At 43.5% G+C, this 27,949-nt stretch overlaps 1 protein-coding gene across 2 annotated transcripts in view; it reads left to right on the top strand.

The window, feature by feature from the left end:
* Positions 1-27,949, top strand: part of gmeb2 (glucocorticoid modulatory element binding protein 2) — a 115,170-nt gene that overhangs the window by 62,675 nt on the left and 24,546 nt on the right. For both annotated transcript variants that reach the window (XM_038803194.1, XM_038803193.1), the window contains exons 4-8: positions 3,820-3,950; positions 4,550-4,653; positions 10,659-10,816; positions 17,225-17,296; positions 18,145-18,282. In XM_038803194.1, the coding sequence (XP_038659122.1) occupies positions 3,820-3,950; positions 4,550-4,653; positions 10,659-10,816; positions 17,225-17,296; positions 18,145-18,282 (603 nt within the window). The remainder of the gene's footprint in view (positions 1-3,819; positions 3,951-4,549; positions 4,654-10,658; positions 10,817-17,224; positions 17,297-18,144; positions 18,283-27,949) is intronic.

The raw sequence follows: 27,949 nt of genomic DNA, 5'->3' as shown, positions 1-27,949 counted from the left end.
TTGGCACTTGGAACCTCTCCGTGAGTTTCCCCAGGGTTGCTACTCTGTTGTCCCTGTACATGTCTGGCAGTGACCCTCGTCCTGTCTCCACCTTTTGAAGCTGCCGTCCATTATTGCAGGGGTAAACCTGCAGTTACAGATGGGGGCCATGATGGACATTTTGGTTGGACCGAATTGTTGCCTCATTTGGTACCACGTCCGGAGCGTGGCTACTACCACTGGGCTCCTCGCGTGCTTGGCCGGAGGGATGGGAGAGTGGTTGTTACTAGGACTTGGAGTCCCTATGCAGGAACTCTCCTCCATCTTCACCCATTCTGCTCCCGGTTCCTTCACACATCCCCTCACTCTTTCTGCTGGGGCCGCCTAGTGATCGACCTCCCATGTTGCTTTCCCTTTGTAGGACTTCCTTTTGGATCCTCGGATCTTCACCCACACACAAAGGCCATGATTAGTGTGTCTTCCGTGTTGAAGTACAACTGTGAGGATGTAGGTCAGGAAGGATCTGAACAGAAAGAGGAACCTGGGCCATACATTTTGATCGTCTGCACTCTCCCTGCCAGGGATAACCCCCCCCCTTGCAGGTTCACAGGGAAGAACTCACTTTTGCTCAAGTTAAGCTTGTAACCCGAGAAAGCTCCGAACTCCTTTAGGAGTTTCATTATCCCTTCCATGCTGGCCAGGGGGTTGGAGATATAGAGTAGCAGATCATCTGCGTAGGGTAAGACTCTATGTTCTCTGTCCCCCCTTTGGATAACTCCCCACCCCTTGGCTGTTCTGAGGGCGATTGCCAGTGACTCGGTTGCCAGAGCAAACAGCAGGGACAATGGGCATCCCCGCCTCGTGCTTCTTTGTAGCTGGAAGTATTGAGAGCTGGCGGTGTTTGTTCGTGCTCTCGCCATGGGAGAGCAGTATACTAGTTTCACCCAGGAGGTGAATCCTGGTCCTAACTCAAACCCATTGTGAGGTAATTCCACTCATCTCTGTTGAAGGCCTTTTCTGTGTCCAGGGAGATGATCGCCTCTGGTATTCTCTCCCCGGATTGCGTCATTATCACATTCAGCAAGCGCCTGATGTTCGCTGTCAGCTGCCTGCCCTTGGGCAGCATGGTAGCATTGTGGATAGCACAACTGCTTCACAGCTCCAGGGTCCCAGGTTCGATTCCGGCTTGGGTCACTGACTGTGCGGAGTCTGCACATCCTCCCCGTGTGTGCGTGGGTTTCCTCCGGGTGCTCCAGTTTCCTCCCACAGTCCAAAGATCTGCAGGTTAAGTGGATTGGCCATGATAAATTGCCCTCAGTGTCCAAAATTGCCCTTGGTGTTGGGTGGGGTTACTGGGTTATGGGGATAGGGTGGAGGTGTTGATCTTGGGTAGGGTGCTCTTTCCAAGAGCAGGTGCAGACTCGATGGGCCGAATGGCCTCCTTCTGCACTGTAAATTCTATGACAAAGCCTGGCTGGTCTTCCGTGACTACCTCTGCCATGGGGCTCTCCAGCCGCTTTGCCAGGGCCTTTTCCAGGATCTTTGCATCTACGTTGAGCAGTGAGATGGACCTGTAGGATCCTCATTCAGTCGGGTCTTTGTCCTTTTGGGTATATCAGTGATATTTAGACTTGTGCCAGTGTCGGTGGCAGGGTGCCCTCAACCAGCGAATCTGCGAACATCTCCCGCAGGTGCGGGACCAATGCTAGTGTGAATTCTTTGTTGAAGTCTGACGGGAATCCATCTGGCCCTGGCGCCTTCCCTGCCTGCATGGAGTTAATAGTCTCTATGACTTCTCTCAGTCTACAGGCCCCGTCTATTTTCTGCCCTCACAACCAGCATGTCCAGGACATCAAGGAACTGGGCTAGGAGGTGTACAGACCTTCTGGGAGAAGGAGTACTCCTCCCCTGCGTGGGTCCAGTGCCCTCATCTGTTCCCTGAACACGCCCAGTTTCTAGGCCATGTTTGACTTTTTCTCCGATTCGGGGTTTGATCTGTCTGTCCGTGGACCCTGTGCACAGTTATAATCTTCCGCCATGATGAGTCAGTGTGTGTCTCTGTCGGAGATTTCCGCCATGGTTTTCTTCACGAATTTCGCATCGTCCCAGTTGGGAGCGTACACGTTTGCAAGAACCACTGGCGCCCCTTCCAGGACGCTACTAACCATGACCTACCTTACCTCATGATCAGTAACCGTCCTGGCCTCTGTAAAAACTGCCCTCTTATCGAGCGATATGGCCACCCCCTAGCCCTCGTCTTGTAGGATGAATTACTTCCTTGTGATTTGTCTACATATCTGCTCCTCCAACTCCTTCTGACTGTTGGGAGGCCTGTAGTGTTATCCCAGTAATGTGATCACCCCTTTGTATTTCTGAGCTCCCCATATGACCTCATTTGGAGAGCCTTCTTATGACATCTGCCCTCATTACCGCAGTAATGGTCTCTTTTATCAATAATGCGATGACCCCTCCTCTCTTGCATCCGTCTTTGCCAAAACTTCCATATCCTGGAATGTTGAGTTATCAGTCCTGCCCTCCTTTACTTCCACAAGCTGATCAATACTCTGAAGTTCATCTGCCTTACCAGACAGGTTCATTTCTTGAAAATAGATGCAATTTAGCTTTTCAATTCTCCCACATGCCTTATCATGCCCATGCCTTCTCTGTCTTAGTGTTGCAATTATAGTAATGTGTCCAGTTTTGGTCTCCTTATTTGAGGAAGGATGTGGTGGCATTGGAGGTAGTTCAGAGGAGGCTCACCAGATTGATTCCAGGGATGAAAGGGTTGAAATATGAGGAGAGATGAAACAGTTTGGGCTTATAATTGCTGGAGTTTAAAAGAATGAGAGAGGATCTGATTGAGGTATATAAAATACTAAGAGGGATTGATAAAGTAAACATAGACCAAATGTTCCCCCTTGTGGGGCAATCTGGAACGAGAGATCGCAGATATAGGTTGAGTTTAGCACAGGTCTAAATCGCAGGTCAGCAGCACGGTTCAATTCGCATACCAGCCTTCCCGAACAGGCGCCGGAATGTGGCAACTAGAGGCTTTTCACAGTAACTTCATTTGAAGCCTACTTGTGACAATAAGCAATTTTCATTTCATTCATTTCATTTCATTTCAGAGGCTGTAGATTTAAAACTGAGATGAGGAGGAACTACTTCTCGCAGAGGGTGGTGAATCTGTAGAACTTGCTGCCCCCATAGTGCGGTGGAGTCTGAATCATTAAATGATTTCAAGAAGGGGATAGATATATTTCTGGTATAAAAAAAACAGGATAAAGTGATATGGGGAACAGGCAGGGAGGTGGATTTGGGACTAGGAAGAGATCAGCCATGATCTGATTGAATGGCGGAGCAGGTTTGAAGAGCTGCATTGCCAATCTCTGCTCCTAATACCTAGTCTGACATAGTACCTATGTCTAACCTAGTTTTCCTTCTGTATTTGATTGATTGAACCTCACTCCCAACTCTACATCTACTGTGTCCCATCCCCCTGCCAAATTAGTTTAACCATACTTCTCTAATTGCTTTCCCAAATGGTTGTGCACCAAATTTTAGGCTTCAATGCAACACCTCGCTTCCCCCACACCTCTATTCGTCTCCCTTGATGGTTGCTGTTAAGCAGGCTGCATGTAGTCTGCACTGCAAATCTACATTGGTATCTGGTAAATTGGACTGGAGTTGAGAGCCAATTGTTGTATCCACTGGCAAGTATCCTCCCAAGTGAGAGCTGAATCAGATCCCTAACCTGAAGTAACCTGTTCCTCCCTGTGGGAGTAACATTTTGCACAGTTTAAGAAATTCTGAATGTTTATATTTGTTTTCTCTTTGTAGAGGTGAAAATCGCCGATGAGGGAGAAAATATGGAGCCAGAAATTATTTATCCTATAACTTGTGGAGAAAGTAAAGCTAACCTAATATGGAAAAAGTTTGTTTGTCCTGGTATCAATATAAAGTGTGTTCAGGTGAGTGATCTGTTCTGTACGGCTCTTTGTATTAAACTTAGTTTTCATGTCGTGAAGTGGTGGGTAAAGAGAAAATTACACCTTTTTTTTGAGCTGGAACAGTAGGAAAGTTGACTTGAGAGCAAGCAGTGGCAAAGGTTGAAGCAACAATTGACAGTTCCATAGAATTACCTCACCGAGATTATTTCCATAGCCCCTTCCAACCCCTGGTTTGAATTTCCAGCAGGTTTGGAGATTTAAGGGAGTAAAAACACGATGAAGATTTATCCGTGTACCATTATTGCAAGCCTTGTTTCACTTTGGCATTTTTGGAATGCTGAGAGTTCTTTTCACTTATCCTATTTGGTCTTGCCAGTTTAAGACCAACTAGTCAGACCTCATGGAAGAGAAAGAAGAGTGAACATATGTGACTTAAAATAACGAAATTATGGCTTGTGGGAGGTCTCTTCGGCAGTATATTCATAGAACCACATAAGATTACAGCACAAAACGAAGCAATTTGGCACATGTGTATGTTCGTGCTGACTTTGCTGCAAGAAGAACCCAATATCTAACTCCCAATAACTATTAATTTGCAGTTGTCTGTTTTTTCTTTCCAGTTTGACAATCAACTTATAAGCCCCAAAGAATTTGTGAATCTAGCTGGAAAATCTACATTGAAAGACTGGAAGAGAGCAATTCGTTTGAATGGTGTCATGCTGAGGTTTGAGAAAAACTATTATTGTTCTAATGAAAAGTTTGGCTTGCATTATTCGTGCAGTAATTAATGTTTTGAATCGGCAATTGTAGTATGCATACGTACTTCTGAATCTGGCACGCTGGATCCATATTGGTAAAGGGAATAGCATATACTGGCTTAATGTTTGTGGAAAGTATGCAGATGGAGCATAAAATGACATGTGTCACCAACGCTGACATTTTGGAGCTCCATTTCCACCCAGCACCCTCTTATCCTTTCCCAGCTTAACACTAATTAAATGGCATGAAAGAACCCTCATCAATGGTATTTAAAGGGATTATCAACTACTTACAGATTTGCTTCTGGCTACTGCCACAATTGAACATGTTTATGATGTTTTCTAGAGCTGAAACACTTTTTGCTGACTTCCAAGCTTCCATGTAATTCAGTTTCTTGCAAACCTTTGTGCATTAATAAGCTTTCCTCTTGGGAAATGACAGGAATGACAGATTGACAGGAAGAAGGAGAAAATGCTCCGCATAGTAAAACATACTGCTTGATGAGGGAGGAGGTGACGTACTCTCAGCAAGGGGCCATATCTACCTGGGGTATTCAGGGGAGCAATTCTTCTACATGAACATCAACGACAACAAATATTTGTGATGCTGATGCTTCACTAATTAAATCACCATTTAATTCTGCCAAATATTGTAAAAAAACACACCAATCTCTAAGCAGGGCAAGGACTGCATTGTCAGTGGCTTTGAAGGTGACAATAGTCATGAACCTTTATGCATCTGTCTCCTTTCAGGCTGCTACCAGAAATATTAACAACATCGCATGGTTTGCAGTATAGTATTGCATAAGGGAGATCAATGAGTCTCTCTTTTCAAAAAGATAGAATTTAATTTAATTATCTCTTGCTGGGGAGAAGCAGGCAGAGTGTTCACAAGGGTTACAAGGATTTCAAGTTACCCCATGGTTTGTATCATGCCAATGCTGCCATATACCTGAACTGAAAGGGAATCCACTCCCTCAATGTACAGCTTCTGTGTGACCATAAGCAGCGCATTATGCAGGCCAGTGCCAGCCATTGTGCGTTCTGCATCAGTCTACTGGGCCAGTTTCATTTTAGCTAACTTAGCAAATGAAAGGGTGGCTACTGCGCAACAAGAGCTTTCTGAAGGCAAAATAGCTTGTGACTTTTGTAACCCATGCACATTTATGGAGCATATATACTCAATAAAAGCCTTCCTGTCATAAATGTAATAGAGCAGAACATTAGCATGCAACAATTCCACAAAATGGACTGTTCTCAAGCAGCATTGCACTACTCGCCAGAGTGGGTCTCAAGATTTGTGATGATGTGCGGTATGCTGCAAATTCTTGCCATGATGAGGGAGTGGCCTTTGATAGTACATATCAGAGAAGAAGCGAGAGAACAGGAGGAGGCAGAAGAAGAGGAAAGGAAACTGCAATCTAGATGGCCTCTCTCTGACTGGACTTAATGTGTGGAACTAATGCAAGTACAATACCAGTAGCCTTAAACCTAATTCCCAATTACAACGACCCTACACTCCTTACCTTCCCTGTGTCATTGACCATCACATTGTCCTCTTGGCCATGATACAAAAACAAAAGGCAACAGAAAATACCCATACTGAACCAAATTTATAAATTAAATCATGCAATATTACACAAAATGTTAAGCTTGTATGTATTCCCTTTGTGACTTTGTTCTGTGTGCTTTTGCATGTCACAGTGCTATTACACAGTGCTAGTCCAGTGGGTACAGTAAGGCTGGTGGATGTCTGCTGAATTTTAGTAGAGAAGACTGGAGCTAACTTTGGAGGGTGAACTGAAATAGTCCTTGTGGCCTTCAACGTCCATCTTCAGACTGCACCATCTTGGCATGGGTGAGTCTGGGCTGGCTGACTAAGAGACAACAGCAAGGGCACGGGCTAAGTGACAGTGTTGGGATAAGAAACACTGCCATTCTCAGATGGAACAGTAGATTTTTGACCTATGAAGCTACTGACATTTCTCCAGGGTCACACCTCAGCCTGAAGATAGATTGCTGCCTACTGTGACATCCTGAATCCTCTCGATGCTGGTATTCAGAACCATGGTGGTAGCAGTCTGAGCTGCCATGACAGCAAGTTCAGCTATCATGACAGTAGTGCAAGCTTTCACTGCAGCATTTACCTGGTCTAGCCTATATGGGACTCCAGACCCACAGTAAAGTGGTTGACTCTTAATTGCACTCAGAAGGTGCCTGGAAAAGTACTAAGTTAAGGGCTGTTAGAGATGAGAAATAAGAAATAAATACCCGTACCCAAAGAAAGTATTAAAAAACTTCTAGAACAGGGGTGGGCAAACTTTTCCGTGCAAGGGCCGCATTCAGAAATTCACAATTCACAAAGGGCCGCATAGTATATTAAGTAAAATAATTACTTCACCCGGTTATGATTCTGGGCGCCTCATATAGAACATAGAACAGTACAGCACAGAACAGGCCCTTCGGCCCTCGACGTTGTGCCAAGCAATGATCACCCTACTCAAGTCAACGTATCCACCCTATACCAGTAAGTAACCCAACAGCCCCCCCACCCATTAACCTTTAAAAAAAAATTTAAAAAAAAAAAAAAAATTCTAGAACCCCTGTTCTAGAAGCTGCTTGGTCGCCAGTGGAAACTAAGATGCAGACACTGTTGTCCCACTGTTGTTGGTCCACAAATATGTTGGTGGAGTTCACCAAAGTTCTGTACTGGAAAGCATGGGTTCCAAGCTCTGTGCAAGTTAGTGCTGGGCTTCTCCATGCACCTTGTCCTTGAATGTAACTTTCTGGTAGGTTTTCCAGTCTACTAGGTGTTTCATTATGTACACAAATCAACCTTATTCTATAGCCTGGATTAGCAGAGTCTTCATTTGAGTTGTTTGCACAGAATTTGTACGTAACCCAACCTTCCGGCAAACTGGTGGCTGTGCTATCATTGACTCCTGCCCTGGCTGTAGCTCAACCTTTCTCCATGTCGCACCACATGCAGATTTCTCTTTATGCTATCGACTAAGATGTGCACAGTCTGAGTACCGGAGTTGCTGGCTGCAAATGGGAAATTGAGTAACAGTGTTTTCATCATCATTGTCTTTCTGCTCTGGGAAGGTTGCAGTTCTTGGGTATCACAAAGGGAAAAGGAACAAGGGTAAGGTTGTGATGAGGAGGCAGGGTAAAGTAAGATATGCATACTTACACCCATCTGCAGCTTGGAAGCCAGGATAGATGGCGTGATGAGAGGGAAATGGGCAGTGGGGTGAATTGAACAGTGACTCAGGCTAGTGATTGGATATGGCATTTGAAGATGCCTTCACTGGCCTTTACCACTCATGTGAAGTCATTATACTCTTTGCGACATGTGCGGCACGTGGCACAGTGGTTAGCACTGCTGCCTCATGGCGCCAAGGACCTGGGTTCAGACCTTGGTCACTCTCCCTGTGTCTGCGTGGGTCTTACCCCACAACCCAAAGATGTCCATGGTAGGTGGATTAGCCACGCTAAATTGCCCCTTAATTGGAAAAAAAATCTGCGACATCGCTACCTCTTTCCATCTCCTCCACAAAGACCTCTGTGCAGTGACTGAAAACTTTAGTGCAGGCTCTCCCTCTCTCTCCCTCCCTTCTATCTCCCTCCTCTCTCTTCATGGTCACAGTTGAACCCTGAACGATCTTGGGTTGTGGCAAAACTGGAGGGAATGGGCACGCCAAGGCCAAGGCCCGCTCCTCCTGGGCCAGCCTGCAGTTCCCCGTCAGCCGAATCCACCGACTGCTGCGCAACGGCTATTATGCCAAGCTGGTGGACACCAGCGCGCCGGTCTACTTGGCTGTCATGCTGGAGTACCAGACCGACGAAATCCTCGAGTTGGCTGGCAACGCGGTCCGGGACAACAAAAAGACCCGCATCACCCCTGCCACCTGCAGCTCACCATCCGCAACAACGAGGAACTCAACAAGCTGCTGGGCGGGATGACCTGCCCAACATCCAGGCTGTGCTGCTGTCCAAGAAGAACAAGCACCCCAGCAAGGTTTACACCTGAGCGCAGTGGGGGGAATGACAGAAAAAATCCAATAGCAACCACAATGCACCTTTATTTTAAGAGTTGCAGGTGAGCTTTTAACTGGTATCAGCAAGTTAGAATTTTAGGCCCTATGCTGATCAGTGTAGTCAATGCACAATAGCACTGGCTGTGCGCAAATATAATTATAATTATAATTATAAAAATAAAAATAATAAAATCCCTGTTTTCGTGAGTTATCCAATTTAGTCCCTGATATGCTTGGTGTCTATTTGATGGCTTTAACACAGAAATACCATAGATTAAAATAATAATAATAATCTTTATTGTCACAAGTAGGCTTACATTAACACTGCAATGAAATTACTGTGAAAAGCCCCGAGTCGCCACATTCCAGCGCCTGTTTGAGTACACGGAGAGAGAATTCAGAATGTTCAAATTACCAAACAGCACGTCTTTTGGGACTTGTGGGAGGAAACCGCAGTACCCAGAGGAAACCCACTCAGAAACAGGGAGAACGTGCAGACTCTGCGGAGCCAGTGACCCAAGCCAGGAATCGAACCTGGGACCCTGGCACTGTGAAGCATCAGTGCTAACCACTATTTAACCCATGATAATGTTCTCTTTTAATATTAGCAACCAGAGGCACAGTGCAGACAACATAAAATATGGTAAGCACTGATATCATAGAATTTACAGTGCAATCTAGCAATTACGGGCAATCAAGCATAGCCAGTCCACCTGACCAGCACATCTTTGGACTGTGGGAGGAAACTGGAGCACCCAGAGGAACCCCATGCAGACACGGGGAGAATGTGCAGACTCCACATAGACAGTGACCCAAGCCGCGAATCAAACCTGGGACCCTGGAGATGTGAAGCGACAGTGCTAACCACTGTGCTACCATGCTGCTGTTGACTTTGTAACGAAAATAGTAAAGATCAGGTAGCTGTTGGATGAAGACTGCATCGGCACTGTCTTGAACATCTTTTAGTTTTTCCAGATGATCAGGAGTTACAAGTCATTTGAACAATAAAATATTTTACATGTCCCATACATGATGCACCATTAGGTGAACTCTATCGAAATAACACTTTTCTATAGAATTCATTTGCCAGTTGCTTTTAGCATAAGTGCAAATTCAGCCAATGACTAATGAAACCCTGGGTCACAAAAGAAATGTCATAATTTGATTCTGTTGCATTAGTAGAAGTTATGCTGAGCCAAACATTTTTGACTAACTCCAGTTTCTTGCAATTTGTTCATACGTGAGAGAGAACCTTTGGCTTAATGGTAGCTTTCCCACCTCTGAGTCAGACATCGAAGGATTTGTGTTGACAGCCATTGGAGACGAGAACATTGTCTCTATGTACAGGAGTAACATTGTGCAGGGTACTTCTGTCTGGTCAAGCGGCCACGAGGTCAGTGGCAGTATTTCTGCCTCTCAGTTGGAAGGATTGGGTTCAGGCACACTTCAGATAGCCTTGACAACTGGAGATCAGAGTCAGCTCTGGACATTGGCTTAATATTGTGTCTGATGAATGTGGGTGGCTCTTGTCAGATTTCCCCTTCTCTCTCACACCATTTAAAAGTAGATGAGGTTGACAGTTCATGCAGGATAAAATAACAGCCATGAGGAAGACGGTGGGAAACCATCTCAACTGTTCTTCTCTCACAAGAGATTTGAATGAGATTTGAATTAGGACCTGTCCTCGGGCTTAACATAACGGACGGATGGACCTCATACAGCTAATATGTCATCCAGTGAAGGGCAAACAATCCCAAGGATATTGAGGCTCCAAGATTCTGTCGACTTGTATAGTCATTTACTTTTGTAGATAATAATACAGAAGTTGTCACTTCAGATACCATCTGCTTCTGGTTGATAATGCATATATATATATATAAGTTTCAATTCAACTTATTAACTGAATCTGTTCTACTTTTCCTTCACTGAAGAAAAATCATGGATTCAGGGGAATTGGATTTCTATCAGCATGGTAAAGTGTGTTCCAATACCTGCCGTAGTACAAAAATTGATCTTTCCAGTGCCAGATCATCTTTGAGCAGCCAGCAGTCAACCGAGTACATACCAGTGACTCCTGCAATAGTTGATGGTAACACATTTTCCTTATTAAAATTAACGCAATTTCTGTCTGCTGAAAATCAAATTGAAATAAGAGATGATTTCTGCTTAGGATAGCTGGGTATTTGTTTGGCTCAGTTGGTTGCACTCTCATCTCAGTCAAAATGTGTTCAAAGTGCCACTCCAGGAGTGAAGAACATAATCTAGGCTGACACTTATTAGAGATGCTGGCTTTTATGATTAGACATTTACTTAAAGCCCAGTATGATTGCTCAGGTGGATGTATATGATCTGATGATACTGTTTGAAGAAGAGAAGGGAATTCTTCCAGTATGCTGGCCAACATCTTTACTCAGATACCAGCACTGACAAAGCTGGAATAACTGGTTACGTTTTTTGCAATCTTGGTTTTGTACATGTAGGCTTTAAAACAACAGGAGCAACAAGCAAAAATAATTAATTGGGTGTAAAGTGCTTTGAAATGGCTTGAAAGCATGGTAAGGTGATAAATTAATTCAGTTCTTCCTTTTATTTCAATTTTTTGCACCAAATTTTAAACTCTCTTTTCTGTTTTTAATTCCAATTTCCAACACTATTTTGCTTTTACTTTTGTTATAAGTATTTAGCAGTCAGTGGCGAAACAAGGGTGTTTGCCACTGGCTTTGAAGAAAACTGTCCAGAACGATTTAGCAATCTATGGCGAAGACTTTCCTTTCTTGATGGCAGTTTAAATCTGGCACCAAGTGAAAAGGATCTTCAGGCATCCAGCAGAGTGATGAGAGCAAACAGGGTAAACGACCAATCATGTTGAAGTATTCTCACGCACAGTAAACAAGAACACTGTTAACATTACTTTTAATTTAAATTCTCAGAGCAAAATAAATAATTTTGATTAGTTTAAGATGGAAGCTGAAATATTATTATTAAAACATTTAAAATAATTATTTTAAAAATCTGTGGGTTTTGTTTATTATGGAGAAATTTGAACTTCCGCATGTATAAAATTAGCTTTACAGGGTCAGTGATGGTGCTTGGCAGTAGTTAGAAGGCTTGCATGGCATTCAAAAACTCAGTTACACCCTCATTCAATAAGATGTATCTTTATCAAAGTTTTATACAGGAAGACTGCGTAAAATAATTCACTGCTTAAGGATTGCACTCTGGGTGAGGTCCACAATAGTTCACCTTCTGGGAGATCATAGCATTGCTGAAAGCAACTTCATAATTTCTGTGTAATTCTGGTCACATCTGAACTCTCAAAGTTGTTTGTTTTGGTTAGTAATGATGGCAAGCACGGCTTTTTACCATCATTACCAACTCAAAATCTGGGCCTATGCTCTTTTTATGATTCATTGTGGTTTAATGTTGGTTTAGAAAATGACGAGTGGTGTATTGATAAGAATGTGTATGAAGATGTAGAAAAAAAATAGAAATATCGCAACTCGCAAATCGAAGTCCCTAAGCGAGAATCATACCCCTAGATCAACGAGCCAACCAATGTTCAATATGTTCAATACCAAGTATTGTTAAGCCTCATGTGAACCATGGCATGCATTACAAATACTGCTGTCTATCAGCACATCAAACTTTTGGAATTAATGTGGAGTATATTTATATTTTCTTTGGACGATAAAAGTTGCTTCTTGTACATTTTTCAGTTTAATTTCAGATTTTTAAAAAAGCAGGTTCTTTTCTTATGAGGAACTTTCAAATAGATTATTTAAAAGTCATCAGAAATTCTCTGACTGCCTTTCCATTTTTATGTCTACATACAGGACATAGTTTGGTTCCAGTTTAATAGAATTCATCTTTGGTTCTCATGAAACTCTTTAGAGCCACTTGCCTCCACTGAAAACAAAACTTAACCGTTTGGTGAGGGGGGGGGGGGGGGGGGCAGGAGGGGAAGTGATAGTTTTTCTTTGTAGATGGCTGGCATTAAACTGGGCACATGCCAAAGCCATCATAAGAAGTAGAGAAGTTTGCAACGGAAATGTATAACAATATATTTATAATACAACAAAATAGCAGCATTGATTAGATGACCTTCTCTGAAGGTGCTGCCAATATTGAGATGTTAAAAAATAAAGTTTAGTAGGTACACACGCCAAACATTGAAAACATCCACTAGAAAGCCACTTTAGGTATTGTCCATATTATGGTTACTTCAAGCTGGATTTTGTTATGGCACCTAATGCAAGAACAAAAAGAGGTGACCAGTTTGAATATTACAAAAGGTAAATTTTATATCTGGTTACTTTTCATAGTAACAAATGAATGTTAGGCAATTGAGGTTAACTTAACTTCCTTATTCAGAATCTGTAGTTTGTGGGTTCATTATATACAGTAGACAAGGGGGTTTATTATACTAAACGTTTCCTTCAGAAAAATATATTTTATCTTTAGAATGATATAGTGATGTAAGAATGCTTAGAGGATAAAATATTAACATGACTTGGATTAATAAGTGATAATCCATTAATTATTTATCCATATAGATTATTGCACATTTAATGAATTAGCTTCTTAGTAGAAATGGGGGACTGGGTTTTCAAAAATGATAGACTTTTATGTACAATGTTTAATTAATGAATACAATTTAGTGGGCCCATCATCTCCTTCCCTAATTTGCCAGATTCATGATCTTTTTAATTTCTGCTGAAGTTCTGAAGAGTATGAAACTAGACTGTTAGCCTAACATCTGTCATTGGGAAATTGCTGGACTCCCACCGTCACGGACGCTACAGCAGGATACCTAGAAAATCATAATTTGATAAGGCAGATTCAACATGGATTTGTGAAAGGGAGATTGTGTTTAGGTGACAAACAAGGGGGATAAAGGGGACTGCCAGGAGGCATTTGATAAGATGCCATATTAAAGATTACTGCACAAGATAAGATTACATGGAGTTGGGGGTAACATATTAGTATAGATAAAGGTCGAAATATTCCAGTATGTTTTCAGAGTGTCAGTTTCAATGAGAAAATCGGTATGTAGCTTTCCAGTTGCACAACTAAGTTTTTTCTGAAAATCTTCTGGCACTCTGTGCACAGAGAATCTGGAGGCATGGGGCGTAATCTTGCCAAAAGGAAACAAAGTCCCTTAACGAGCGGGTTTATCCATGTTTCCCAGCACTCGCAGTCCGAGAAACACACGACTGTTCAACCCGACTTGCGTTGAATAAGTAGCCTGTATGGGAAATGCTCGGCCGAGGCTGCACATAGCCACGTTTTTTACAATGGGGAGCTCCGCTCGTCGGAACTGCCCATTGTAGCGAGAGATAAATGGCGTCCCGATCTCCGAGGCCCACTAAAGAACACCCCCCCCCCCCCCAGCACGAATGCAATAGGAGAGGGTCCAACGGGCGGCCTACTGCCTCGCTGTAATATGCAGATTTGCTAAAAAGTTATCCCGCCCATTGTGCACGGGATTCGCCTCGCAACGTCTCGTGAGATTGTGTTGAAACTTGCAAGGCACTGTGAGCCAGGTAGTTCCTGGGAGCAGGGTCTCCCGGCTTTCAACAGCCACGCTGTGCCACGGCGAGTTGCTTTTCCGATGAAGCGTGGATGTCCTTCTCCACCTGGGCTACATTAACTATGTGCCATTGGCGGGTTCCCCTCGACAATTGCCGTTTTGCAAAAACTGTTTTAAACCTTGCCTATGTGACGGGTAATTCCTTATCTGAGAGGAACATATGGCATAGAACCCTTTAAATATATCTAAATTTATTTAAATGTATTTAAATGAGGTTCCTGCCTGGGTGGGAACTTTGTGACATCAACAGCGAGGGACGGGGAAAATCAGAAAACGAGATCCGCCGCTGGGTATCACGTTGTCTGATTCTCGCGAGATTTTACGCCCATGTTGCCATTTTCGGCGATAGCTAACTTGGGCTCAAAATCATCCCCAAAGGATTAATTTAGCTAACAGAAAGCAGTGTGTAGGGATAAATGGGTCTTTTTGTGTTGGTAAGAGGTAACAAGTGGAGTGCCACAGGGATCAGTGCTGGAGCCCCAACTAGTTACAATCTACAGGTGGGATTCAACCAAAATGTTTTTATGGGTGCGATCTTCCAAAAAGGGAACAAAGTCCCCGAGCGAGCGCGTTTAGCCGCGTGTTTCCCGGCACTCGCTGTGCCGAGAAACACGTGGCTATTCAACACTACTCGCTTTGAATAGGGGGCCTAAACGGGGAACCCGAGGCTGTACATAGCCCCATTTTTTACAAAGGGAGCTCCGCTCACTGGAACTCCCCCTTGTAGCAAAGATCGGGACGCCATTTCCCGACCTCTGACGCCCACAAAAAAATCCCCGACATCCCCCTAGCCCGAACACAACATGGGAGCCAAAGGGTTCTATAGATGTAGTAAAAGTTCCCTACTTTTATATTCCATTCTTCTTGCAATAAATGGCAACATTCCAGGTGCTCCGGTTTCTTCCCACAGTTCAAAGATGTCCAGATTAGGTGGATTGGCCATGCTAAATTGCCAAGGAAACCCTTGAGATTTGATTTTCCTGAAATATGAGATCCCGAGGCAATTTGATAGGGTAAATACCGGGCGGATGTTTCCGCTGGTGGTCGAGACTAGAACCAGTGGACTCAGTTTAAGCAGACTACTGTTTAAGATGAAGATGAGATTTGTTTCTCTCAAAGGGCTGGTAATATATGGAATTCTCTTCCACAGAAAGCACTGAAGGCTGGATCATTGAATTTATTGGTCAGAGATAGACAGACAAAGGAGTCGAGGATCATGGAGGGGAAGAAAGCAAAGTGGAGTTAAGACCACAACCATATCAGCCATGATCTTACTGAATAGTGCAGCAGCTTGAATGGCCAAATAGCCTACTCCTGCTCCTATGTCCTATGTTCCAATGAATAAAAGTATGGTTCTTGCTGCCCAGTATACATGAGGGTTGATATTAGCCACCACCCACCATAAGAGGCAGGAGTGGGTTGGAGATTGAAAGTAAAAATTGTGAAGTGTGATACCATATATGAGCCTGTCGCCATTGTTCCAGAATTGGATTGTGTGGTACTTCTGTCTCGCTGTTGAAAGACGGAACACTTCATCATAATATTTCAACCAAGCTTCCACAGTGCGTTTGGATCTGGTTTGAATTCACTACTGATTGCGTGGGTTCTTCGGGGTTCCGGAAACCTAGCGGGTAAATGGAGATGGGAGCTGCCGAATCAAGTGGGTTTGTGGTTTTTATAGTACTGCTTGTGAGCCAGGAGACCTCCCAGAAAACCTGCTGCTGATCGACATGTATCTCACTGCGAGATGCCGATATTTTATTTTCTCCCGCCCTCTTCGCACACCCCTGCCCCCCAACTGCCATCCGTCCACGGTATCTTCCTTCCATTCCAATTGCCAGTCCAACCCTCCTTTCTGCCACACCACCTTCCCCAAATTGCTGGGAGCAGTCATCAAGAGGTTGCGGCTGTGGACCTCTGACGTTTGCTATCCTGCCTGGCAGATGTCCAACCTGTGAATCTGGCTGATGCATTGCAAGAAATTACCTGTAAAATAAAAAGATAATGAAGATCTGCCATTAAATTTGACAAAACTGCCACATCTCTCGAATTGTACTGAAGAGTCGGTGCAGAAAGCATTCCTACACTCACATTCTGTACATGACTTAAAGTGTCGGACAACTGTCATTGCACAGCTTATTGACTCTTGACATTCCCCTTCGTAACCTCCAGGAACAGGATTTCAGACCATGTGGATCAATCTACTGTAGAAAATGATCCAGTACTAAAAAGAAAGCATAATGCGCATTGATGGGTTGTCAGGGCCAAGTCTCCATTCCTGGCTTACTGCCATCAACTGATTACCACACCCAAAACACACATAGAGATTAGAACCAGGAGTTGGCCATTCGCCCCTCGAGCCTGCTCCTCCATTCATTTTGATCATGGCTGATCATCAAGTTCAATACCCTGATCCCACCTTCCCCCCATTTCTCATGTACAGAACAGCAGGATGTCTCTCAGTCAGGAAGGCAGCCACAAGGATGATGTAAATAGGCGAAACGATCAGTTGAAGAGCGGCTTATTTTTTCCAACTATTCAAGGAAAAAACTAAATATATGCAAAAACTGTCAGCCACAATTAATATATTGCACCAAACTATCTAGTGTACAATGCTTAAAAATGTTTTTAAGTTATGTGCTATGTTTGGAATGACAGTAATAAAGGAAACAAAGATGGCAATACCTTAGACAATAGAAAAGTAAAATCTGTAAAATGGCATAAAACCTTCGAGGCATTGCTGAGGAGAAACAAAAAGAGAGCGATATTAGGAACACCTACAACTGAGATGTATTTTATTAAAGGGTACAAGAGAATTCTTCTGAATGATTCAATGACTAATACATTATTTATTTTTCAGAAGAATACCTCAGTACCTAATTCATGACTGATTCCTGACTTTTTCAGTTAATGGCTCACCTGCTACATCTAGAATTGAGAGTTGCGAAGACAATTCTGAATGGATTTCAACAATATCAGGTACTGAAGTTTGGAAATTTTTCAAAATTGCAGTGAGATGCGTGTCTAGGTATTATAAGCATTTATACAAAGGCCATTGGCACAGTGTTGGAACATTAAGGCATTAGTGTAATCTAGATATGGTTCTTATCAGGCTTTCCTACTGCTAAAATTGTAAATTCAAGCAAGTTTCCAATGAATGTGCTGATATTTACATAGAATTTACAGTGCAGAAGGAGGCCATTCAACCCATCGAGTCTGCACCGGCTCTTGGAAAGAGCACCCTATCCCCCATCCAAGGTCAACACCTCCACCCTATCCCCATTACCCAGTAATCCCACCCAACACTAAGGGCAATTTTGGACACTAAGGGCAATTTATCATGGCCAATCCACCTAACCCGCACATCTTTGGACTGTGGGAGGAAACCGGAGCACCCGGAGGAAACCCACGCACTCACGGGGAGGATGTGCAGACTCCGCACAGACAGTGACCCAAGCCGGAATCGAACCTGGGACCCTGGAGCTGTGAAGCGATTGTGCTATCCACAAGGCTACCGTGCTGCCCCAGTTATAGCACAGATAATGTGTTCTCCAAATGTGTTTTTACACTGTGGTTTACTAGGATATGAAATACATTACCACAAATAGCTACCAAAGCTGAGTCAATTGCTTGGAAATAGCTAAACACTTGAAGCAAAATTGGGTGATGCAAGGTTTAGAGTCAGTAGGGGAACTAGCACAGACACAATAATCAGAATTGTTGCTTTCTGTTATCAGAATATTGCATGTGATTTTGAATGAAGTGGTTTGGCTCTCAAATTTTTTATTCATACTCTTATTCATTTTGTTATCTTTTGTGAAATGAAGAGGATACGTTCTCATTTTGGCGTGGATTAAAAGAAGCAGGTTTACTGGAAGAGGTCATACTGGAGTTTCAGCAGGAGATGCAAGGTACACTGAAAGGTCTTCAACAAAGACTGCATCAGCCTCCTCTTCAAGTGGGCGGTGAGTGCATCATACCGTTTCAATCATGTTATTCAAAAACTTAAAAGAAAAAAATGAATATGACACAATTCTAAGAACACACTTTAGTTTCTTTTAAAATGTTAGGAAGATGGCAGTTCACACTGTAAGGAATACATTTAGTGAGATATAAATTAAAACATTACTTCACAGGGCAGATTTTCACAGAGGACTATTATGCAGGAAGATTGCATTTGGGATGATTTTGCTAGAATTTTCATCCACAATCTTTCTCGGCTGATTATTTCTGTGAACAACATCTAGATGCAGGAATAGGTAAATCTTCCCCAGGCTAGAAAAATGACATTTTCTTTTTTAATGCCTTTTCTCATCTAAAATTGAGCTTTTCACAATAGGCAATATTCCCAAATTTGCTTCCTCTGACTGAGTGGAAGTAGTGTGAAAAATAGTCTAATGGCAAAATAGCCTAACTACACAAACCAGATTTGGGTGGGGGAGTGTGGGGAGACATAGGCAGATATTATTGGGAACCAAGAAAGGAAGCAAATCTACAATTTAATGTATATACATAAATAACAGAAGCATGATGCCAAACAGGGAGAATGTGGCAATCGGGAGCTATGATATGGTAGGAAAATCCAAAACATAAGTGACTTTAGAGGATTGCAATAAATACACAAGCAGGAGTACAGATCATTGGGAAGAGAACGGTGCACAGGGGCAAAAGCAGTACCATCTTGTATGTCAGGAATACCCAAGATGTTTAAGAGGTTAGTTGTGTTGGAGGTAATAAATTATTCAACCAACCATTTGTTGTGTTATGCTTCTTCATGTAGCATAAGCTGCTTCCTTGATGTATACTCTGACAAAGGAAGGTTCGGACTTGGAGACATTTATTGAACAGTTAACAATTCTCCTACTTGAGTTCAACTCTCCTGCTAATCTTGCTATAATAATTCAATCTAACTAACCAGTTTGCTCTAATCCATGCGGTGGGTGTGATGCTCTGATCTGTCCCTGTCTCTCTGAGTGTCGCCTGTGGAAAAGAGCAAGAGCATGTGTGCCCTGTCCTTTTATATGTGTAGCCCCCTTGTGGTAGTGTCACCTCTGGGTGTGTCGTGACTGCCCATTGGTCGTGTCCTATCTTACTGGCCTATTGATTAAATGTCTGTGTGTCATGATGTCTCTGGTGCTCCCTCTAGTGTTTATTTAGTCTTAGTGTATTCACATTAACCCCTTGTGTATCTACAGTGGTGCATATCACCACATCCCCCCTTTTTCGTGTTACATGTTTTCTGTACAGTGTGAAAGAAAATTGAACAAACTAGGTAGATAAGTGATGACATGTACAAATCATGATGACAGTGATGATTATACAATACCAAATAATATGTATGAGTCCAAAGTTCATGAATTAATATGGTCGAGTGGCTTTCTTGTTTTGGTATGGAAGTGGTGATGTTGACATTGTTATTGCTTTGTGAACGCCGTCAGTGTCCCTGTGCTGAAGGAACCAAGAAGTGACCAAATTACTTTGTTGTCTAATTTGGACTCTTTTTTTCTATGCTTGTGGCAGCGATGCAGTATGTAATCTGTGTCATCCCACCTGGACTGTTTCCTGTGATTGCAACACTGATGCAGTATGTCATCTGCCTCGAAAGCTGGTTTGCTTGTTCGTAGTGGAGCACACTTGAATCAGTGATATTTGCTGTCATGCCATGGTATGGCTGTACTCTTGTCAGTGATAGTAACTGTGCTGTTAGATTGTCCTGCATTTGCAGAGTTGTACCATGTCGTACCAGTCGTTGTTCCAGTGTTATTGTTTTTGTTGTGCTTGTTGTTGACGTTGGTGCCTTTGGTATGCTTCTTGTCTTTGTTGTTGTTTTCGTAGGTTTTGTTGTTGTGTTTGTTGCGCTCAATGACACCGAGTGGAGTATTTGAGTCCTTCACAAAGTTACTTGTGTCAGTGTCCTTTGTGGCATCTGCTGTTTCATTGAGCGTTTCGTCTTTGATTCCTCGGCACTCCCTGTCTGGAGTCATGGCTGGTTCACTTGAATCATCTTTGGCTTGTCGATGCTCCCCGTCTGGAGTCCTTTCTGGTTCACCTGAATCACCTTTGGTTTCTTGACACTCCCCGTCTGGAGTAATTTCAGGTTCACTTGAATCAGCTGAGGTGTCACTTGAATTCTCTGAGGTTTCACTTGAATCATCTGACGTGTCTTGATGCTCCCCGTCCGGAGTCAAAACGTTCAGGAATTGCATTTTCTTGTGGAGAGGCCCGAGTGGATGAGGTTTGAATTAACATGGTGTCACTGGAGTCACGCGTAGCCTCACTTTGATTGTCCAGTGCCTTTGTGCACACTAGCTGAGGTCTGTTAGTCTCGCTGAGATGTCACACATCTTGTATGGGAAGTGCGAGGCCTTTGTCACTTGTCGCACATACAGTGGGTCGACCTTCAGTGTCTTCTTGTCGGTTAGATGAGCTGGGTAGACTGTCAGAGTCTTCTTCTGATGGCGCAAATAATCTGGGTGGACTGTCATAGTCTTTTTGTTGTTCACGTGAGCATGGTAGACTGTCAAGTCGTCTTGCTGTGCACTTGAGCGTGGTAGACTGTCATAATCTTCTTGCTGTTGACTTGAGCGAGGTAGACTGTCATAGTCTTCTTACTGTGCACTTGAGCGTGGCAGACTTGCGTCGTCTGCTGCTGGTTGCTCAGTTGAGGTTGCTAGACCCTCATGGTCTTGTTCATGCAAGGACAGCGCTCTGGAGTCTTGCTTTGCTTCCATTGTGGAGTCTTGCAACGAGCTTGCTGTGGAAGCTTGTATCGCTCTTTCTGTGAAGTCTGGCATCATTCCCTATGTGGAGTCATGCAGTGGCCTTGCTGTGGAGTCGATCTGTGCGCTCTCAACTGAGTTGTGCAGTGGTCTCGCTGTGGAGTCTTTCTGTGTTCTCTGTGATGAGACGTGCGGTGGTCCCGCTGTGGAGTCTGTCATCGCGTTCTGTGTGGAGTCGGGGACACTTTGTGGTGCATGGACCACTTGCTGTGTGGAGTCGGGGACTCTTCGTGGTGTCGGGACCACTCTCTGTGTGGAGTCGGGGACTCTTCGTGGTGCGTGGACCACTGTCCGTGGTGTGTGGACCACTGGTGTGGCATCAGGCCGCTCTCTGTGGGCTTGGACCTCTCTCTGTCTCTTGGCGTCAGGCCACAGCAGAGTACTTCTGGGTTAGGATGTCGTCTGTGCTGGGTTGAGGATCCTCAAATCCGAAGAACTCGTCCATGTCTGTGTCGGATTCTTCACTGTACAACACATCTCGTTGCGGTTCGGATTTGGTACTGAGGTCGCCACGCCCAATGATGAAATCATCGTCTGAGTGGTAGTCTTCAAGGACCATATCATCACTTCTTGTATCGGAGCTGTCATTGTGCTCGCGATGTCCAAAGAAGTAATCAATGTCTGAGTCGTAGTCTTCAAGGACTAAATCATTTTTTTGGGCGGTGCTAACTGCTTGTTCAGGGCTCTGCGGAGGTTTCATTCAGCTGCTGGTTGAAGTTCAGGCATTGTGCTGTCGTTCCAGGTGAAAGAATTGTGTTTTCCGGCTTAACATTTTTTTTAAAAACCTATTTTGGGACATTTCCCCTTTAAGTGGGCGTGGTCCAGGGCCTCTGACGTCATGACACTTGTGACGTAGAGCGTGGGATTGGATCGCGCATGCGCAGATCACTTTTTCTTTACTTTGCGCAACTGCGCATGCGCGGCTTCTCGTGCATGCACAAAACTGTTTTGCCGGTTCCCGTCTTCTGGGGAACTGTGCATGTGCAGCTCCTTTCTCAAGATGGCTGCCAATCAAAACTGCCGTTTTCTGCATTTGCAGGCCTACCTATGCCTCGTGGTGAGTATTGGCGCCTCTTTTACCATTGTTCTTCTTGTGTTCTCCTCGCAGTATATTTGAAACTTGTCCAGGACTGTCTGGAATTCTCTCTCCCTTTGAAGTACTTGATGGTCTTGGAAGATTTCTGCTGCAGTTTCACCCGCAATGGTGAGCAGAAGCTTTATTTTCTCTGCATCCACCACGCCATCTAGATCGGATGCCACCAGGTAGATCTCGAATCTCTGCCTGAACTCACGCCAGTTTGCACAGAGATTGCCGTGATACCTGAGCTGCTGCGGAACCGGAATCTCAAACATCTTGCCTGGGTGCTGTTGCTGGTAGTCATGGATTTGTTGAGTTGAACTATATAGATTCAACAGGGTACTTCTGGTACCATGTTGTGCTATGCTTCTTCATGTAGCATAAGCTGCTTCCTTGATGTATACTCTGACAAAGGAACGTTCAGACTTGGAGATAGGTTTAACACATTGATTGAACAGTTAACAATTCTCCTACTTGAGTTCAACTCTCCTGCTAATCTTGCTATAATAACTCAATCTAACTAACCACTCTGCTCTAATTGATGCAGTGGGTGTGATGCTCTGATCTGCCCCTGTCTCTCTGAGTGTCGACTGTGGAAAGGAGGAAGAGCATGTGTGCCCAGTCCTTTTATATGGTAGCCCCCTTGTGGTAGTGTCACCTCTGGATATGTCTTGACTGCCCATTGGCCGTGTCCTATCTTACTGACCTATTGGTTGAATGTCTGTGTGTCATGGTGTCTCTGGTGCTCCCTCTAGTGTTTATTTAGTGTATTCACATTAACCCCTTGTGTATCTACAGTGATGCATATCACCACACCACTCAGATTAGATATTCCTAATCTGGCATTTGGGGTAAACTATAGAGTTGGTGAGAATAGCTTGCTCTCTGGACGAGATAAGAATGTGCAAAAGCAGGAACATTTATTCATGGGTAAATTCATAGAATCCCTGCAGTGCAGAAGGAGGCCTATCAAATATGCACTAACCCTCCGAAAGAGCACCTTACCCATGTCCACTCCTCGTCCACCCCACCCTATCCCGCACATCCCTGGACAGTAAGAGGAAATTTAGCATGGCCAATCCATTTAATCTGCACATCTTGGACTATGGAAGGAAACCTAAGACCGGAATTGAAATCGGGTCCCTGGCGCTGTGAAGAAACAGTGCTAGCCACCGTGCCACCCCATCAGCTAAATATAAATTGGGAATACCTAAGTAGCTTTGATTTGGTAAACATAGCACATGGTTACGTCGTACCTCACAGCAACAGGGAAACTACAAGAAACAATGCAAATTTTGTTTTGATAATATCAACTAAGCCAGAAAACATACAGGAAATGGAAGTCGCGGCTTCCTTGAGTGATGGTGACTGTAGATTGATCAAATTTTAGTATGATTTGAGTCTCAATTACAGAGAAACGGGCAATACGTATGTCATTTTAGCAGGGCTAGCTTGAGACAAATTAGATAACTTGTTAACAAATTAACTTAATGGTTTTGTTCTGCAGCATTTCAGACAAACACCTCTAAAGATATAATACTGAGCATGCAGAGAAAATAAGTACCTTGCTTCAGCAGTCATGCATTTAACAGTAGTGACCATAAATAAATTATCAAATTAGGAGGACCAGATTGAAAAGAAAGTGAGCATCTATAAATCCTGGAGGGAGCGGTGAGGGAAGTTCTTAGGATGAACCTAGAAACATTTAAAAAACGTTAAGAGGTGGATCAGAGGAGCAAAGACTTGGGAAAAAAATCTACTTCCAGATGACTAATCAGTGAAAGGGCAGTCAGAGAAGATGAGGGCAGCATAAATATAAGAACATAAATAGGAACAGGCGTACACCATACCGCTCCTCGAGCCTGCTCTGCCATTCAATGCTGATTATGGCTGATCTTCTGGCTTAACTCCACTTTGCCACCCACTCACTATATTGCTTGGTTCAACAATATCCTATCTATCCCAATAATGGAGCTTCCATAACCTTTGAAGTGGACATGTCTAAAGAGTCATAATTTACCGAGTAAAAACATTTCTCTTGACCTTAGTCTTAAGTGATCGACCCCTAACCTGAGCCTGTCTGTTCTAAATTCCCCAGCTGGGAGAAACAACTTCTCACTCCATTTCAGAAGCACTCCATTTCAGGTAGCACAAGTGATTAGCACTGTGGCTTCACAGCACCAGGGTCTCAGGTTCGATTCCCCGCTGGGTCACTGTCTGTGCGGAGTCTGCACTTTCTCCCCGTGTCTGTGTGGGTTTCCTCCGGGTGCTCCGGTTTCCTCCCACAGTCCAAAGACGTGCAGGTTAGGTGGGTTAGCCATGATAAATTGCCCTTAGTGACCAAAAAAGGTTAGGAGGGATTATTGGGTTACGGGGATAGGGTGGAAGTGAGGGCTTAAGTTGGTCGGTGCAGACTCGATGGGCCGAATGGCCTCCTGCACTGTATGTTTTCTGTTCCATGTTCTAAGCTTGTATGTTTCAATGAGATCACCTCTCATTCTTCCAAACTCCAGAGACTATAGGCCCAATTTACTCTGCCTCCTATCATAGGACAACTGTCTCATTCCAGGAACCATCCAGTGAACCGTTGCTGTATTTCCTCCAAGACAAGTGCATGCTGCCTTAAATATTGAGGCGAAAACTGTGCACAGTACCAAGTGTAATCTCACTAAAACCCTGTACAATTGCAGGAATGTTTCCTTATTCTGGTACTCCAATTGCCTTGAAATAAAGGCAAACATGCCATTTGTGTTCCCAGTTAATTGCTGTGCCTGCATGTGTTCCTTGTGTAAGCACAGCCAAGTCCCTCTGAACATCAACATTTAAAAGATGTAAAAAAAACATTCTGCTTTCCTATTCTTATCACCAAAATGTGAATCCCGACATATACTCCAGCTGTGACCTTATTGCCCACTCAATTAATCTTTCTACATTTCTTTGCAGCTTCTTTGTATCCTTCTCACATCCTACATTCTCACCTACCTTTGTATCGTCAACAATCTTAGATTTATTACTGTCTGTCTCGTTGTCTTTGTCATTAATATAGATTGGAAATAGCTCAGGTCGCAGCGTTGATCTTTGCAGTACTAGTTGCAACCTGCCGACTTGAAATGCCCTGTTTATCTCTCCTCTTTGCTTCCTGTCCTGTAACCGATCCTCTCTCCATGCTGATATATATTATTTTATAAATTTAGAGTATCCAATTCATTTTTTACAATTAAGGGGCAATTTAGTGTGGCCAATCCACCTACCCTGCACATCTTTGGGTTGTGGGGACGAAACCCACGCAAACACGGGGAGAACGTGCAAACTCCACACGGGACAGTGACCCAGAGTCGGGATCGAACCTGGGACCTCGGCGCCGTGAGGCAGCAATGCTAACATGCTGATATATTAACACCACCTCAATAAGCCCTTACTTTGTGCATTAACCTTGTCTATGGAACCTTATCGAATGCCTTTTAGAAATTCAAGTACACTGCATCGACTGGTTTCGCTTTATCAACCCTACCAATTGCACCCTGAAAAATCTCTGATAAATTTGTCACCCACTATTTCCCTTTCATAAAATATGTTGTGGTTCGATCCCATTTGGTGTTATAACTGGACAGGAAGATTCCAGAATAGAATATGGCTCAAAAGATGTAATTTTTACTTTTGATTTTGAAAACGTGGAGGAAGAGTCACAGGACCGCTAATTAGTTTTAACAACATGGGGAAAAAAACATTTATTTATATATGAAAAGTTGGATGATGATGCAATACTCCATTACACACTCTTAGCTTCACAAATATACACAGATGTTAAGGTTAACACTCATTACAAAGTATATTCATAGAATCCCTACAGTGCAGAAGGAGGCCATTTGCTCCCCCCCCCAATCCCTCCAACCCTAACTAACCTGCACATCTGTGGACAGTGAGGGACAATTTAGCGTGGCCAATCCACCTAACCTGCATCTTTAGACTGTGTTAGGATGCTGGAGCAGACACGTATGACACTGGGAGAATGTGCAAACTCCACACAGGCAGTAACCCAAGGCCAGAATTGAACCCATGTTCCTGGCACTGTGGTGCAGCAGTGCTAACTACTGTGTATATGTTAAGCTACAATGGTCTCAGTAACACAAAAAACACACAGACTGGCTATGGTCAAATACATTCTCCAGTCTGAACCCAAGTAATTGTGGATCACTCCTCAAAATCCCCCCAGGTGATTCTTGTACCGTGAGCCAACTTGTCTCAGTGAACTTCAGCTACCACATGAATGTGTTCAATGCTTTCAAAAAGACACACTTTCAAATCTTCTTTTAAACAATGCATTCCCTCAGTTCTTTGGATTGTAAAATTCACCCCAGGTTTTCCAAACTATGCTTTCAAACAGAGCATCTGCTCCAAGGCATCCAGCATCCAGGTTTTACAACTCCCACTTCAGGATTTCTTTGTCTCAACTGTTGCACCAATTGTTCACAATTGCTTTAACTATTGATTCCCAGGCGCTAACATAATAATCTTTATCAGTGTCACAAATAAGCTTACATTAACACTGCAATGAAGTTACTGTGAAAATCCCCTAGTAGCCACACCGCCACGTCTGTTCGGGTACGCTGAGGAGGGATTCAGAATGTCCAATTAACCTAACAAGAACATCTTTCAGGACTTGTGGGAGGAAAGTGGAGTACCCGGAGGAAACCCACACAGACATGGGGAGAACATGCAGACTCCGCACATTCAGTGACCCAAGCCGGGAATCGAACCCGGGTCCCTGGCACTGTAAAGCAACCGTGCTAACCACTATGCTACCGTGCTGCCCATATTAAGATAGCATCAAACTTCTGATTTAGCTCTGAAGTCTGCTTTCCCACATTAATTCTGGTTACTGCAGCTATCTCTTTCACTCACAACACTTTGTCTACTTTTCCCTTGAATTGTCCTCTGAACAATGCATTGTTCAGCTTCTGGATCTCTGTTCTCTTAACTTCAGTCTTCCTAAGGCATTCTTTCTGTCACAATTCCCTGGTTATCTAGGCCATATCTGGTTATTTGGGAACTCTGCTTCTTTGCAGCTCCCTTGACCTATCCAGCTTGTCTTTTCCTGGCAGAGTTGAAAAATGTTCACTCCTATCTTCAACTACCAACAAATTCAGCTGAGACTAAACTCTAAAACCTTTTTACCTTAAAAGGGTCCCTAGTTGCGAAACAACAGTCACACACTTCAGCTAGCTTATTACTTTTCACGCCATGACCCTCTCGAAGCACAATACAAGCACAGTTTGAATTGAGCAAACCCATACACGTACAAACACCTTTGTCCAGCATGAATCTAACTATAGGTTTTACCCGTCCTACAGAAATATTAAATTAAACCCACTTAGAACTATTCCTTATTTCTAATGTTTACCAATACAAATAAAAATCTCTGAAAACTACCTTTGTTTTCGTAACAGTTAACATTTTCTGATCATACTTATGTGCATTTTTGAGGCCATGCGCAGAGGATTTTGGCAGTGCAGTGGAGTGTAGAGCTGAGCAGGGAAATGAAGTTGGTGTATGGATTTTGCATCTTACCCACCTCATTTCCAATTGGTGTGGGTAGGCTGTGAATTGTAACCCGTTTTCAAAAGTCGGCCAATGAATTTCACCCCGTTAGATTGCAAGAGTAACTGAACTCTTCAAAAACCAAACCAGAAATAATATCAGCAGATTATATTTTTAATTAACTTATATTTGGAAGTGGTGTTTTTATATCATTTTTGGATTAATAAGTACCAAACA

Source organism: Scyliorhinus canicula, chromosome 7, assembly GCF_902713615.1.
Source record: "Scyliorhinus canicula chromosome 7, sScyCan1.1, whole genome shotgun sequence".
Lineage (NCBI taxonomy): Eukaryota > Metazoa > Chordata > Chondrichthyes > Carcharhiniformes > Scyliorhinidae > Scyliorhinus > Scyliorhinus canicula.
Note: the sequence above shows the minus strand (reverse complement) of the source record. Positions and strands in the feature narration are given on the sequence as shown.